The sequence below is a fragment of the Leucoraja erinacea genome, chromosome 13, assembly GCF_028641065.1.
Source record: "Leucoraja erinacea ecotype New England chromosome 13, Leri_hhj_1, whole genome shotgun sequence".
In the NCBI taxonomy this organism is placed as follows: domain Eukaryota; kingdom Metazoa; phylum Chordata; class Chondrichthyes; order Rajiformes; family Rajidae; genus Leucoraja; species Leucoraja erinaceus.
The window spans coordinates 30,514,772-30,531,919 of record NC_073389.1 but is presented as its reverse complement, the minus strand read 5'-3'; the positions used below and the strand labels follow the sequence as shown (position 1 = coordinate 30,531,919).

At 43.8% G+C, this 17,148-nt stretch overlaps 1 protein-coding gene across 1 annotated transcript in view; it reads left to right on the top strand.

The window, feature by feature from the left end:
- The window catches only part of vwa8 (von Willebrand factor A domain containing 8), a 206,176-nt gene that overhangs the window by 14,009 nt on the left and 175,019 nt on the right, over window positions 1-17,148 (top strand). The window contains exons 3-4 of the mRNA XM_055644777.1: window positions 8,080-8,210; window positions 15,779-15,889. Of these exons, the coding sequence (XP_055500752.1) occupies window positions 8,080-8,210; window positions 15,779-15,889 (242 nt within the window). The remainder of the gene's footprint in view (window positions 1-8,079; window positions 8,211-15,778; window positions 15,890-17,148) is intronic.

Here is a 17,148-nt window from a genome sequence, read left to right as displayed (position 1 = left end):
AGCTCAGTCACTCGGGCCTGGTGGACTGGCAGGTCAGTCACTCGGGCCTGGTGGGCTGGCAACACAGTCACTCGCGGCTGGCGGGTTGGCAGCTCAGTCACTCACGGCTGGTGGGCTGGCAGCCCAGTCACTCACGGCTGGTGGGCTGGCAGCCGATTCACTCATGGATGGTGGGCTGGCAGCCGACTCACTCACGGCTGGTGGGCTGACAGTTGACACGCACGACTGGTGGGCTGGCAGTTGACTCACTCATGGCTGGTGGGCTGGCAGTTGACTCACTCACGGCTGGTGGGCTCACACAAACACCCTCCATCACATACACACCCTCAATCACACACACACACACACACACACACACACACACACACACACACACACACACACACACACACACACACACACACACACACACACACACACACACACACACACACACACACACACACACTCCATCTCACACACACAGACATACCCACTCCATCTCACACAAACACACCCTCTCCACCTCACACACACATACACACCCTCCATCACAGTCACACACACCTTCCATCTCACACACACACCATCTCATCACACACACACTCACATCATCCATCACACACTTACACACTCTGGGTAGAAGGGAAGAAGGGGGAAGGGGCTGAGGAGAAGGGTAGGGGGGAGGGGAGAAGGAGGGATGGGGGCGGGAGGGGGGAAGAGGGAAGAGGGGAGTTCAGTCTACACTCACTGAATCCACCCCAGGTGATCGGATCTGGAAGCGGACCAATACATCTATAAATAAAACGGAACGACTCAGACATCTTTTCAATTGCACAATTGATTTTATTGTATTAAATTTAATATATTAATGTTTAAAATCCATGCATTGAAAGAAGAATATTTTACAACCTCAACCCTAACCGGGAGTCACCCGCATGACAGCGTACGTCAGCGTGTATGTCGTGCAACTTGATGGTTTTACGGGCGTCAGTCACTGACGCTCCGCAGTTGCCCAAGTGGGACTGGCCCTTCAGTCTCATAATGGCTACTTTGACTTTCATTGGAACAACTTTGGTCCTCATGATGATAAACAGCAATAAAAGTTTCCAAATGTGATGGAAAGACTGGAGGAAAGACAAGGTGCTGGGAGCTCTCTTATACCTGCAATAAGGAGGCAGTTAAAAAACACTCGTGAAGCCACATGTCCCAAACATTATGGTGCCCTGAAATGGGGGGGCTATGTATAAACACAGCTGTAATTTCTACATGGTGAAACCAAAATGTACAAAAATACCCTTTAATAAAATTTGACAATGTGCACTTTAACCACATGTGATTTTTTTTCTTTTCCAAATCTCAAATTGTGGAGTACGAGGCAAATAAATAAAGGATGGGTCTTTGGCCCAAACATTATGGAGGGCACTGTATATTGTCAGAGCAATTCTGCATAAATAACTGTTTCATTCAACTCAGAAAGTCAAATTCAGTACAAGAAAATGTTAGATGAAAGTAAAACTATTTGAATGGCAGATTTCAGCTAACTCTAAATGTGAAAGTAACGTTGCTTTTTTCCCCCTGTGCTTTTTGATGGGACAATTATCGTAATGATGGGTTTACAATCATGTGTTCTCCCGCCCACAGAATGTCCTGAATTTCTTTGCAGACAATAAGTACTTTTCAAGCATAATAATTGCTGTTGAGTATCATATGTAGTAGCAATTTGCATACAACATGCTCATGTAAAAGGCCACTCGATGAAAGGCTGTAAAAATAAACTGATGGAGGAAAGCAGATCAGGCAGCATCAGTGGAGGTAAATGAACAGAAGGTTGGTAACCTTCTTTAAGACTGGGGTTATCTCTACCTGAAATGTCATACGCTCAATTTCCTCCATGGACGTTGCGTGACCCACCGAGTTCCTACAGCAGTTTGTTTTTTGCTCAAGATTTTTGCATCTATATTCTCTTGTACAGGTGCACAACCTTTTATCCGAAAGCCTTGGGACCGGACACTTTTCGTAATTCAGAATTTTTCGGCTTTCGGAATGGAAGATTTTTAGCGTAGATTTTAACGGCTGGCTCAGTGGTAGAGTGCTCGGCTCATATCCGCAAGGTCGCGAGTTTGCGCCTCGATCCCGGCAGTTACTCGATCGCGAGTTTGAGTCTTCAATGTAGTTTTTTCTTGCAGAATAGGAGAGAATAGGGAGGGTTAGGCTGGGATCATTCTCTGCGAGATAATCTTAGTGCGGGAGACAAGTGTAGGAGAGGTGTACTGACTGTGTGGGCAGAACTTTGGAAGTGATTGCCCACCATTCTCAAAAGCCGCTGTGTCTCCCTGTCCCTCCAACTCCAGAGGAATCCGCTCCCCGTTGGGCCGCTACGGCGACAAGTGACAGTTCGCCCACAGCCCGAGCTGCGCCCCCTCATCCGCAACCCGGGTTCCTCTGGAGTTGGAGCGGGGCTGGGCTAGAGTTGTTGCTGGCTGTGAGTCTCTGGGATCTCCGTGCTTGCAGTGGGCCTGGGGGTCGGTGTCCCGATGAGGGGGCGCAGCTCGGGCTGTGGGCGAACTGCCACTTGTCGCTGTAGCGGCCCATCGGGGAGCGGCTTCTGGTGGTCCTGACGTCTCTCAGCTCCTGTCCAGGGGGGTGGCCGGAGACGTCAGGACCAACAGGAACCCGCTCCCCGATGCGCCGCTACAGCGACAAGTGGCAGTTCGCCCACAGCCCGAGCTGCGCCCCCTCATCCGCAACCCGGGTTCCTCTGGAGTTGGAGCGGGGCTGGGCTAGAGTTGCTGCTGGCTGTGAGTCTCTGGGATCTCCGTGCTTGCAGTCGGTGTCCCGTTGGTCCTGACGTCTCCGGTCACCTCCCTGGAATGGAGCTGAGACTGGGAACTGTACCGCCCTTGCCCCCTCCCTCTGCAACTGCAAACAACCCCACAGTTCCCAGTCTCAGCTCCTGTACAGGGGGGTGGCCGGAGTCGTCACAGCCCGAGCTGCGCCCCCTCATCCGCAACCTCAAGACCAAGACGCACCTTGCACACCATCAGCTTCGGTCCCTACGGGGAGCGTGTTCCTCTGGAATTGGAACGGGGCTGGGCTGCTGCTGGCTGTGGGTCTCTGGGATCTCCGTGCTTGCAGTGGGCCTGGGGGCCGGTGTCCCGTTGGTCCTGACGTCTCCGGTGATTGGCACTGGCTCCGACGTGAAGACAGTGCAAAACCCCCGCGCCGGTGCAATGGGCGGGGAGCTGGAGAGGGGAGGGAAGGGGTCACACACATGGCCGGGAAGCAGAGGGGTGTAGGTGGGGTGAAACTTAAGGGAGCGACAATTTGCTGCTGCCTGCCCGCTGAGTTAAAAAGTTCTCATGCAAGACTCACAATACACTGTGTATCGTGAGTCTACCGTGGGAACTTTTAAACTCAGCGGGCAGGCAGCAGCAGATTGTCAATTATTAATCCTCCCGCGCAATATACCCTCACCTTCTCTTTTATGAATGGGGATTTAGTTCCCCTTTCTTCGAGGACCGACCGGAGGTTCCGCTGTCACCTCTGCGGGCCGCCCTCGGTGAACGTTTTCAAGGACCTTTCTTCAAGGACTGAAAAAATGTCGCTATTCGGAGGTTTTCGTTATTTGGATCGTCGGATAAAAGGTTGTGCACCTGTATCTCCATGATTAAAGGCAGGCACAATATTTTGAATGTAATGAGACCTGAATATTGACAAGCTCACTGAGAACGACTGCCCTGCTCTTATTTGAAATAGATAAAGTGGGATAGACAATAGACAATAGGTGCAGGAGTAGGCCATTCATCCCCAATCAGTATCCCGTTCCTGCCTTCTCCCTATATTCCCTGACTCCGCTATCTTTAAGAACCCTATCTAACTCTCTCTTGAAAGAGGCCTCCACCGCTCTTTGAGGCAGAGAATTCCACAGACTCACAACTCTCCATGTGAAAAAATGTTTCCTCACTTCCGTTTCAAATGGCTTACCCCTTATTCTTAAACTGTTGCCCCTGGTTCTGGACTCCCCCAACATTGGGAACATGTTTCCTGCCTCTAGTGTGTCCAAACACTTAATAATCTTATATGTTTCAATAAGATCCCCTCTCCTCCTTCTAAATTCCAGAGTATACAAGCCCAGCCGCTCCATTCTCTCAGCATATGACAGTCCCGCCATCCCGGGAATTAACCTTGTAAACCTACGCTGAACTCCCGCAAAAGCAAGAATGTTCTTCCTTGAATTAGGGGACCAAAACTGCACACAATATTCCAGGTGTGGTCTCACTAGGGCCCTGTACAACTGCAGAAGGACCTCTTTGCTCCTATACTCAAACTCCTCTTGTTATGAAGGCCAACATGTAATTTGCTTTCTTCACTGCCTACTGTACCTGCATGATTACTTTCTGATTACTGATGAACAAAGACCCCCAGATCCTGTTGTACTTCTCCTTTTCCCAACTTGACACCATTTAGATAATTATCTGCCTTCCTGTTTTTGCTACCAAAGTGGATAACCTCACATTTTACAGATGCCTGTAAAAACAGGCAGGGCCTTGGATCAACCTTGTTAATAATAACCGTGGAACTATTTGAACAGATTTCCCAGATAATTTGTACTGCAGAATAAATCCTGTATCCACATTAACGTTTTTGGTTACATTTTTTTTGGGTCAGGACCATTCGATGCAAGATGATCACTTAGGTGCCACAGATCTTGGTTAGCATTGCCATGAATCTTTCTCAAAAATTCCATGTGGCACTTGATCCATTCATGCTCAATTAGGTGTCCTATATAACCCCCCCCCCCCTCAAATATTCATAACTGGAAAGCTTTTTATCACCCTTCCATACTTTTGCAGATGACGTAGGTAAAATTAATTTGTCACTTGCAACTGTGTTTTTAAGGGGAAATTATCTTATCTCAGCTCTTAGAGCAGTTTTTTTTTTTACTGGTCCATCCATTTGCTCTAACCATTTGTTTAACCTGCTGAGTTCTTCCGGCAGTTTATTCTTTTGCTTTGAATTCGAGCACGGTAGTCTCTTTTGTCTTATTTCAATCATTTCACGCAGGATAAAAAATCATGTTATTTCTATGTGTAGGAAAGAACTGCAGATGCTGGATTAAATCAAAGGTAGTCACAGAATGCTGGAGTTACTCAGCGGGACAGGCAGCATCTCTGGAGAGAAGGAATGGGTGACGTTTCGGGTCTATGTTTTGAGAAGAAGGGTCTCGACCCGAAACTTCACCCATTCCTTCTCTCCAAACATTGAAACTAAATTAAGATTTTACTTTGGAGTCACGTGAGTGACTATGTGAAGAACCCCGCCAGGACGCAGGCGTGTCATATATCGCTTTCACGCTTGCGAAACGACAGGCGGAGTGGAGCGTTCCCCCGCAGCAGTAAGTTTGAAACCGCGACCTGCAGGTAACTCTGCAATAGTTTTTGTCCCTGTGTTGTTTTTACACAGGGGGGGAAGCTGGACAAAATAGTGTCCACAAGTGCTGCGAGTGAAGCTGGCTGGGGAGGACCGCAAAGTTGCGGGAGCTAGCAGCAGCTGAAGGCACAAGCCCCGTAAGGGATCAGCTGTGCCGACTATTGGTCCCGCGCCGGCTAGAACACCACGGCCGGGCGGGAGACTATTCAGATGGGGCCGTCGACTTTTGACAAGTCGAAAACGGCAGGAGGCGGGGTGGAACGACGTTTCCCCGTAGCGACAATTTAAACCAGGACCTGCAGGTAAGAGCTGCGGTCTTTTTGTGTTTTCCCATGCTGATTACAGGTGGAGAAACCAACGGGCTGCGACAAAGCTGGTGGGCTAGCAGCGGCCAGCGACACTTGAATCACCTATAATGGGATCAGCTGTGCCCGATGTCGCCTCCGCACCGGCCAGATCCACTCCGCGGACGGGCGGTAAGGCAAGACAAAAACAGGCTGGAGCCGGACGGAGCGGTGTATGGAGCATTTGCTCCAACGTGACAGGCTCCGGGAGATGGAGTCGAGTCACTGTGGGCCCTATGTAAAACCCACAGCAGCACCTCTTGTAGGGCTGCACAGTGCTTCTCCCTCGTCAGAGGGGAGTACTGGGGGTCAGTTCTGGGCTGATCCTGAAGAGGGGTTTGCAGAACACAGCTTTAAAATCTTCACGTAGTCACTCATGTGACTCCGAAGTAAAATAGTAAGATTAAACGAGAACTTACCAGTTTGAAGTTTGATCGTTATTTTATGAGGAGTAACGTTGAGGGATTACGTGCCCTCCGCTCCCACCCTTGATCACATACTGAACTGGTATTTCTTCTCTAATCTTACTATGTTTAGTCATTACAGTTATCTGTGATTTCACACCGCTGCTTTGAAGAATGACACGCATGCGTCCTGGCGTGGTCCCTCAACGTTACTCCTCATAAAATAACGATCAAACTTCAAACTGGTAAGTTCTCATTTAATCTTACTATTAACTATGGTACACAAAAATGCTGGAGAAACTCAGCGGGTGCAGCAGCATCTATGGAGCGAAGGAAATAGGCAACGTTTCGGGCCGAAACCCTTCTTCAAGATTAACTATGTTTTGTTTAGTTTAGTTTAGAGATACAGTGCAGAAACAGGCCCTTCGGCCAACGAGTCCGCACTGACCAGCGATCCCCACACATTAACACTATCCTACACACACTAGGGACAATTTACACATATACCAAGCCAATTAACCTACAAACCTGTATGTCTTTGGAGTGAGGGAGGAAACCGAAGATCTCGGAAAAAACCCACGCGGTCATGGGGAGAACGTACAAACTCTGTACAGTAAGAACCTGTAGTCAGGATCGAACCTGGGTCTCCAGTGCTGCAAGCGCTGTAAGGCAGCAACTCTACAGATGCGCCACCTTGTTGGTAATTGTTTATTTAAAAATGCATTACAAGTTGCATTATTGTGTTCAATGGGAGTGTGATCTGGTTACTCGGTCGGTTTGTGTTCCTAGTGTCGTATTAAATGCAGATGGGCAAGACATATCTGGTAATTGCAACATAGAAACAAGCTGTTTGGCACAACTGTTCATCTGTGCCTGTCAGAATTTTGTTCCCCTACAGGTATTTATCGAGCTCCTCCATAACATCCGTGCTCTTTTGTTCAGCATGCCTTCATTGGTGAAGAGGTTTCTCCTAATTACAACTGGTCACTCATTAGTAGCTCCTTTTTAGTTAGTTCCCCTAATTTTAGGTTCTGTCTTTGATGACATTTGTTTAATTCATTGTGTTAACTCTATCTGCTGCGTAACTCAAAACCATCTATGGGAGTGGCATAAAATAGAAAAGCATTAGCTTTGTCAATTCAGTTAAGAACACTTTGGGAAATATCGCCCCAATCCACACAGAATATCAATCTTGACTGCCCAAAGTCTTTCAAATCACCTACAAGGCACAGGTTTTGAATGTGATTAAAAAAACCTTAGCTCTTTTTCAGTTTTGTAGTCCTTCTATCAACGATGTATCTTAGCAAGTAACATCTAAAAGATGCATGAGCAACTGCACAAGGCTTGTTCAATTGTACTTCCCAAATCCACATCAAGGTAATTTGTTGCATGGGAGCACCATGACATGATGTTTCCTTTTAAAAGACACATTCTTCTGACTGGAAGCATATTGCAATTCGTTCATCATCATAGCATCAAAATCCTGGATTTTCTTTTTAGAGATACAGCACGGAAACAGGCCCTTTGACCCACGGAGTCAAAGCTTACTAGTGATCACCCTCAACACCAGCACTATCCTGCACACTAGGGATAATTTATAATTTACAGAAGCCAAATAACCTACAAACCTGTACTTCTTTGAAGTGTGGGAGGAAACCGGAGCACTCGGAAAAAACCCACACGGTCACAGACAAAATGTACAAGCTCCATACAAATAGCATCTTAGTCAGGAACTGACTAAAACAACAGAGTTTTATATTGCATCCCATTTTTTCAGAGGACTTTTGTTAGGAATTCTTGAGGAATTGAGGACTTTTGTTAAGAATTCAGAGGAATTCTTGTTCCAATAGTGCAAGTTCTGAGTCAGATTGCGACCATGATGAAGATGTCAATTAAGTCTGCGTTCCTTCTCTCAACAGTGTTGGAGCCCTTACCTCAGTCTCTTGTACAGCACCTTCGATGGATCATGCAAAAAGATTTGCTGGGACAAGATGTGTTCTTAATTGGGCCACCTGGTCCTTTACGACGCTCTATTGCTATGCAGTATTTGGTGAGTCATTTTCTTGTTCAGAAACAAATGCTGTATGAACTGAACATTTTATCAATTTTAATATGGTAAATAAATCCGTCTACAATTGAACAATGTATGAGTATAAAGTAAGAATGGCATAGCTTCTGGAAAAAAATCCCGACCCAAGAAGCCAGTTCCATTGCACATTTCGGCACCATATTTGAACATTGGAGGTTGTGTTGTTTATATGAAATCAGTTGTTTGAGATTTTTACTTCAAACAACTCAAATTTCAATCTTATTTTGTCTTAGTCATGAAATCGCTTTCCACGTATTGAGTGAATCCTTCTGGCATCCCTGCCCACTAATTCATCACAACTCAAAAGCTTACCATATCCACGGGCATTCTTCAAAACTTCATTCAGTTAATTATGCTAATTGATTCAATAGCTGTTCAACCAAATTAAGACTAAATGTTCCCTTGGACAAGTTGACAAAGTTGTCTCCTCATGTGTAGGAAAGAACTGCAGATGCTGTTTTAAATCGAAGATCAACACAAAACGCTGGATAAACTCAGCGGGACAAGGCATCATCTCTGGAGGGAAGGAATGGGTGACGGTTCGGTTCGAGACCCTTCTTCAGACTGATGTTTCTTCTTATCTAGCTTAAACAAAATTCAGTAACATGACTAAAGGGCCTGTCCCACGGCGATTTTTTCGGTGACTGCCGGCGTCAAATCAGTTTCGCCAATAGATTTTGAACATTTCAAAATCCAGTGGCGACAAAACAAATGTTATGACACTTGAAAAAACACCGCGCATAAGGACAGTAGCATTTTGGTTGAGTTAAATGGGATACTGGCCAGAAAAGATCTGAACAAGTTAAACCTAGAGGTGATTTTTCTTTAATTGAAGGTTTCAGCTGAACTCAAATTAGGCACATGAAAGTTTTAGTAATGGAGCAGCTACTGTATGTGAGCAAGAGTAAGATCCATTGCTTTGGCATTCCTTGTGTTTAAATAAACAATATTATTCTTTATTCGAATGTTGAGGAAGTAATCTGTTAACACATAGGTGTGGGAAGAGTTGGCACTGGAAATTGATGCCACACTTATAGTTATTGCCAAGTGGCAGCATGCAGATGAGTGTGAAGTGATATCCAAGTAAGAATCATTTGCGCACTCTGTATGTGAAGATGCAGGGAGGAAGGGAAACAACAAATCAAAGTTCAATCAGACTGGGAAGGGTGGAACCAAGTAAGCCCCATGGAATAGATCAACAAAGAAGAATTGTTGGAAGAAAATGGTATTACTAACCATGATAATTGTTGTAGGATCGACTTGGTTTCTGAGAATATTTATGTTTATTATAACAAAATGTTCTTAAATTCCAAAGATAAAGAGATCTTGGGAACATTTTCCTTATGAGTTGTCCTCTTGTAACTATTTTAATTACAATGAGCCTACAATTTAAGATGTACATTTTAGCAAGCTGATTAAATATATTTGTTTTCCTTGGATATCATTATTAATTTAGATGTACCCTTTTCCCCAAAAAGTTCACATGGGAAACATCTATTTAGTTATTTTCAATGACGTACATCATAGATTTTGGATTGAATTAAAGTTTAACTTTAACCTCCCATTTAGCTCCACATCCACTCGTAGGGTTTGCCTCTGGTCCTATGGTTTAAACAACTTGTCCTGTGGGCATCATTTTATTTGTTTTCACCATTTTTATATTGGGGTTCAGTTTGGCTTCAGACTCGCTATAATGTGACCTCTTTTTTCTGCATTCTTAATGAACATTGAAAATGGGTAGGCTGAGAAGAACCAGCTCATCGATCAAATGCCTCCCATACCAAAATGACTAGAGCATTAAGGCTGGACACATCAAGATCCAACTCAGTAGTTATATCATTTCCTTTGAGACAAAAAAGAGAGAAAGAAATGGTGCTATGAAGGAAAAATAATATGTAATATACCTCCATCATACCTTGAGGTATGATATTATTCATAAAAAAATATATCATGAAAATGCATTTTGAAGTGATTTTGACTGATAGTGTTCCCCTAACCTCATTTCTCTTGCTGCAGTTTCTATAAATCAAAATTGACCCAGATGTTGAAAGCTGCTGTAACAAGGAATATTACCAATAAACTGGTGAAAAGTAGAAGCTGAAGAGCACGTTTCATATAGGAAGACTAGTCCACATCATAACCAGGGCATCTTGATTTCAATTTCAGTAGCTATGCTGTGTGAAAATAATGTTTTTACTGCTACAAATACTAGCAAACCACATCCACCATTGCACCAATAACCAAAGTAACACCTTTCCTTATCGTGGGTCCCTCAGTATCTTGCTCCAAAAACCCGGAATGACTGAGTTCATATCAGCTCTATATTTCTTATATTTTATACCCTGATATATTCCATGTTCAGCATTATAAAAGTTTGGTTAGGCCTCATTTGGAATATTGTTTGCAGTGCTGATCACCCAATTACAGGAAGGATGTGGAGGCTTTGGAGAAGGTGCACAAGACATTTACCAGGATGCTGTCTGGATTACATGATATTAGCTATTGGGAGAGGTTGGACAAACTTGGTTTGTTATTTCTGGAGCATCAGAGGCTGTTGGGAAGCCTAACAAAAGTATAAAATTATGAGCGACATAGAAGGGGTAAACAGTCGGAACCTTTCACCCTAGGGGCGCTGCACTGGCAGCAGCCTCTGCCTACAGCCTGTCTGTTATTTCTATCTTTTTTATTATTTTTAGTTAGTCTAAAGTCTTGTGTTGGGGGAAACTTTTACTTTTCTATGTGGGGGAGGGGGGCAGGGTAAGGGGGAAACTGTTTCCCAGTCTCTTCCGGGCGGGGACGCGACTATTTCTCCGAGTCGCGTCCTCGCCCCCCACCTCGCGGCCTACCAGCTGGATCGGAGCGGCCTTTCCTGCCGGGGACCGGGAACCGGACCAGGGCTGCTACAGCGGCGGCGCAGCGCTGGAGTCACCGCGGAGCGGGCGATGCCTACCCGGGTTGCCGTTTGGAGCTCCGAAGCGTTGAGCCGCTGCTCCAACATCGTGGAGCTCTGGTGCGGAGAGCTTCCAATGCGGGAAGCGCTGACCGTCATCGCGCAGTCCTGGGGCGCCTTGCAGAGGGTCTCCAGCAGCAGTATCCACCCGGCGCGGCCTGCGGACTTTGGAAGCCGCCGACTCCGGTAGGAGGGGGCCGACTTTGGTGTCCACGCCGCTGAGGACATCCTGCAGCCCCGACGTCGGACTTACAACACCCCAGCGAGCGGTCCTGGACATCGGGCCGCCCGTAGCGGCAACTGCGGAGGGCACGGGGAGGCCCTGACCACGGGGAACAATGGAGGAAGAGACTGACTTTGGTGCCTTCCCACACAGTGGGAAACTTTGATTCTGCTGTGTGGGGATGTTTTATGTCAAACCCTATAGTGTGTTGTGTCCCTTATTTTTATTGTATGGCTGTATGGGAATTTCATTTCACTGTGCCATCTGGCACATGTGATGAATAAATCTATCTTGTATCTTGTATCTTGTATCTCCCAGGGTGGAAATGTCAAAGACGACAGGATATAGCTTTAAGTAAGAGGGGGAAAGTTTAAAGATGTTTAAAGTTTTTTACACAGACAGTGGTGGGTGCCTAGAACTCACTGTAAGGGGTGGTGTTGGAAGGAGATGTGACAATGGCATTTAAAAAGGCTTTTTGATAGGCTCATTGATATGCAGGGAATGTAGAAGTATGGATTATGTGCCTGCAGAGAAGATTAGTTTAACTTGACATAATATTTGGCACAGATGTTGTGGGCCAATGGGACTATTCCTGTTCTGTACTGTTCTGTGTTATATATGATGTTTTTATTTAGGTAAACCATGCAAATGTTTGCATGATTTTTATAGTTTTGATATTATTTTCTGGAAATGGAACAGCAAAATCTCACATATACATTAATAAAATTAGAAGTTAACGTAGCCACGGAATAAAAATGAGTGAGAGTTAAGTCGCTTTTTAATGTGCTTTAATTGTGTCTCTCCTCATGAGGCGATTTATAATCTCAGCCACTTTATTTTATCGAGCAACTTAATATGTATCTTTCCTCCCTAAACATCTCGTTCTCTCTGAATCTTTCTCCTCATTAAGATAGGCTTTTTTCTTCACGTCTTAACATATCCTTGTGTGGCTCATTGTCATATTTGTTAGATACTCTTCATGTTAAACAATGTTTTATTAAATTATAGATAGTGTATTAATTCAGGGAGTTGTTAATTTCTCTTCAAAATCATTGTATGTGCTTCTTTCATAATTTTGGACTTGGATGGTGTGATGGCAAAGTGGTTAATGCTGTTGTCACATAGCTCCAGCCACCTGTGTTTGATTCTGATCTCTGGTGCTGTCTGTGTGGAGTATACATGTTCTCCCTGTGACCACATGGATTTCCTTTGAGTGCTTCGATTTCCTCCCACATCCCAAAGATGTGGGCTGAGAGATTAATTGGCCACTGTAAATTGGCACGAGTGTAAATTGGTGTTAGAGAATTGGGGATGGGTGATAGAAAAATAGGTGCAGGAGTAGGCCATTCGGCCCTTCGAGCCAGCACCGCCATTCAAAATGATGATGGTTAATCATCTAAAATCAGTACCCCATTCCTGCTTTTTCCGCATATCCCTTAATTCCTTAAGCCCTAAGAGCTAAATCTCCCTCTCTTGATAACATCCAGTGAAATTGCCTCCACTGCCATCTGGGGCAGAGAATTCCACAGATTCACAACTCTCTGGGTGAAGAGGTTTTTCCTCATCTCAGTCCTAAATGACCTGTGCCTTATTCTTAAACTGTGATCCCTAGTTCTGGACTCCCCCAACATCGGGAACATTTTTCCTGCATCTAGCCTGACCAATTCTTTAAGAATTTTATGTTTCAATAAGATCCCCTCTCGTCCCTCTAAATTCCAATGAATACAAGCCCAGTCGACCCATTCTTTCATCGTATGTCAGTCCCGCCATCCCAGGAATTAATCTGGTGAACCTATGCTGCACTCCCTCAATAGCAACAATGTCCTTCCTCAAATTAGGAAACCAAAATTGCACACCATACTCCAGGTGTGGTCTCACCAGGACCCTGTACAACTGCAGTAGGACCTCCTTGCTCAAATCCTCTTGCCAATGAGGGTAGCTTTCTTCACTGCCTGCTGTACCTGCATGCATACTTTCAGTGACTGGTGTACAAGCACACCCAGGTCTCGCTGCACCTCCCCTTTTCCTAATCTGACACCATTCAGATAATAATCTGCCTTCCTGTTCTTGCCACCAAAGTGGATAACCTCACATTTAATATCAACACTGATTTTTTTACTTGAGGGGTATCATGTATTATTAGGGGAGTTGAGGCCACACTCTAATCAGCTGTGATCTTACTGATTGGTGAGGCGGGGTCGAGGTTTAGAATGGCCAACTGCTGCTCCTGCTCTTAAATTCTTATGAGGAATTCTCTGCTTTCATCAACTGTATTCCTTTCCTTGGCCTGTCCTTTCTCATATTTGGTTGCCTGAATTGTTGTTCCAGCCAAAGCCTATCCAGTAATTTTTAATTTAATGTTATATCACTATTATATTGCACCTGTCATGCATCTGCCCACTCTCCGAACCTATACGTCACCTTGCAGCCTCAAAGCATCCTCATCGCAGCTCACACTGCGACCCAGTTTTGTATCATCTGCAAACTTGGAGATTCCCTCGTTTAAATCATTAATATATATTGTAAATAACTGGGGTCTTGTGAGTCAGAGTGAATAGAGGACAAGAAAATGAATGGGCAAATGGGCAAATGGGATTGATAGGATTGTTCTGTGGCTGAATAAGCCAAATGGCCTCCTTCTATGTCGTTAGAAAATATGAACTCGGCAGCTGGTGAATGTGATTATGCAGTTGAGATTTAATCTCATGCGTTAGGTGAATTTGATAGGAGTAGTGTACACCTGAATTGCCACCCTAAAAGACCTGGTCAAAATCTCAACGCATTTTCTATTTTTTTCAAATAAATCTTCAATTGAAAGAGAACGAGAAAACTATTGGAACGAAAATAATATAAAATTTGGGAATTTGAGCAATTTCTCTCTGTTGCTAGACCCTCCCAACACCATTCTCAAGTTACCTGAACGATATTTTCAAATTTTACAGTCCGGAAAAAAAAGTCTTAAATTTATTTTAAGGTTTAGGTTTATTATTATCACACGTACAAAGGTACAGTGAAAAGCATTTGTTTTCTAAGCTATTCAATCAAATCAGATAATACTCCACACAAATACAACCAAGCTAAACTTGAGCATGAGAGGTAGAGTGAAGGGAAAGATACAGTGTACAGAATGTAGTTCTCAGGGTTTTAGTACATCAGTTCCAAAAATCTAGGCTTATCTGGTCTCTTGCCAAAATAATTATTTTCACCCTGTTTACTCTGTTATTGTGAACACATTCACTTTGTTTTTTCTTAAACTTCTCCAATTATTCCAGAATGCATGATTATGTACAATATGCTGCAGCACAGAGGAATCTGGGTTCCCTCAAACATGCAACACTCAGTTAACATGCAGTCACTTAGGAGGCAAGTGGAATTTTGACCTTCAATATGGCAAGTCTTGCAACGCATATTCAGGGTGTTGATAAAACCTCAACAGAAGTACTCTGTATAGTCAGTCTGAAGAAGGGACCTGACCCGAAATGTCACCTGCCCATTCTCTCCAGAGATGCTGATGGACCCGCTGAGTTACTCCAGCATTTTGTGTCTATCTTTGGTATAAATTAGCATATGCAGTTCCTTTTTATTACTGTATAGTTTTGTCTTCTATTTAGAGAGAAATATGCTTAGTTTGAAAGCAGTTTAAAGAAGGTTCATTACATTGGTACGTGGGTAAAGAGGTGGTTTACTGCGGAATGTTTGAATAGTCTGACCCTGTTGGAATTTGGCAAAGTAAGAGTTGATATATTGTGTGAGGTCCTGTGGGTAATCAACAGGGCGGATGTTTTCTCTCATGGGAGGAATTTAGAACTGATAACACAGCATTAAAATCAGCACAGAAGATGAAGTTGAGAAGGAATTTTCTTTCTCAGTTTGTAGTAAATCTTTAGAATTCTCTATCCCAAATGAGGATTGTGGAGGCAGAATCATTGAATATCAACACTGATTTTTTTTACTCTAATCAGCTGTGATCTTACTGATTGGTGAGATGGGGTCAAGGTTTAGAGTGGCCAACTCCTGCTCCTGCTCTTAAATTCGAGGGCCACATGAGGAAGTCTTAATTCTCTGCTTTCATCAACTGTATTCCGTTCCTTGGCCTGTCCTTTTTCATATTTGGTTGCCTGAATTGTTGGTGATGCTCCAGCCAAAGCCTATCCAGTAATTTTTAATTTATTGTCATATCATTATTTAAACCCAATCATCTGTTTCATTACTTATCTTTGCTATCATCTTGTAAGGACAACTTACTGACAGTGAAATATGTCAACAGACTGGTAATGTATCTAAGTTCTTTAATCTGTCAAGTGTCAATGGTGGAACTATTATATTAAAAACCTGACAAATCGTATTCCACCATAGGAATTGACCAAGCGAGAGGTGGAGTACATGGCCTTGTCCAGAGATACCACTGAAACAGACCTTAAGCAACGCAGAGAAATTCGGGCAGGAACAGCCTTTTATGTCGATCAGGTGAGTTATACTTAGCCGTTGAACCAATTTGTTCATTAATAGGAACATGTTTTTATTTTGAAAATTCATCTTCACATTAGTGAAATAGAAGAGGGAAAGCAGGATTGAATCAAAATGTGTCATATCATATTAGTAAGACTCAGGAATTGAAAAAGGGATACTAGTACAAAAAAGTAGAATTCTGGTAAAACTCAGCAGGTCAAGCAATGCTGCCTGTCCCACTGTTTCCAGCATTTTGTATCTATCTTCACTGAATGTCTTTGTTGCTACAGCATTACAGACGCATTAACATGACAACACAACAAATAACTACAATAAACAATGATACAATAAATTATCTGATATAAATGATCGGATAACCAGACCATTATTGTGCAAGCTGAATACCAAGTGCAATCTTATACCAAGTTCAGACCCTGCATGAGGATCTAGTCCACATGTTGGGTTTTGATCTGAAACATCAATTTACTCCTTTTGCTACTCACATGCTGTTCGACATGCTCCAGCATTCTGTATTTTGTTTATGATACTGGCACATGCAGTCTTATTTTCTTTGTAAGTACAAGTTTGCTGAAATGCTGCATTTTGTGTCTCGCTATGATTTCTAATAGGCACTCAGGATCAGGTCAGTGACTGTGAATAAAACCATGGTCAGTGTTTGGTAGCAGGTCAGTGACTGTCAGTTTAATAAAACCATGCTGACTTTCACATGTTTTATCATGTATTTTCAAGTACCACAATACCTCGTCCTTAATAATGCACTCTAAAATTTAACCAACCACAGAAGTCAGAAGTTTGTAATTTTCTTTATTTTGCATCACTCTCTTCTTAAACAGTGGAGTTACATTTGCGATTTTCCAGTCCTCTGGAAGCATTCCTGACACTACTGATTCTTGAAAGGTCACTAACAGCTCTCATTCTGGAGTGTAGTCCATGTGGTCAACGTGACTTATACACCTTCAGACCTTTTAGCTTCCGAAGCACCTTCTCCACAGTAATAGCGCCTGCAGATCTTTCATAGTAAATTTCTGGCACATTGCTGGTGTCTTTTACTGTGAAGACTGACCCAAAAATAACTTTATCAGATCATCCCTCATTTCTTTGTTTGCCATTGCTACTTCTCCAGCGTAACTTTCCAGTGTTCGAATGTGCTCTCTTGTTTCTACGTTACTCTTTAAAAACTGTAAAAACCTATTTTTTTTAGTTCAGGGATACAGCAAGCAAACAGGCCCTTCGTCCCATGAGTCGGCGCTGACCAC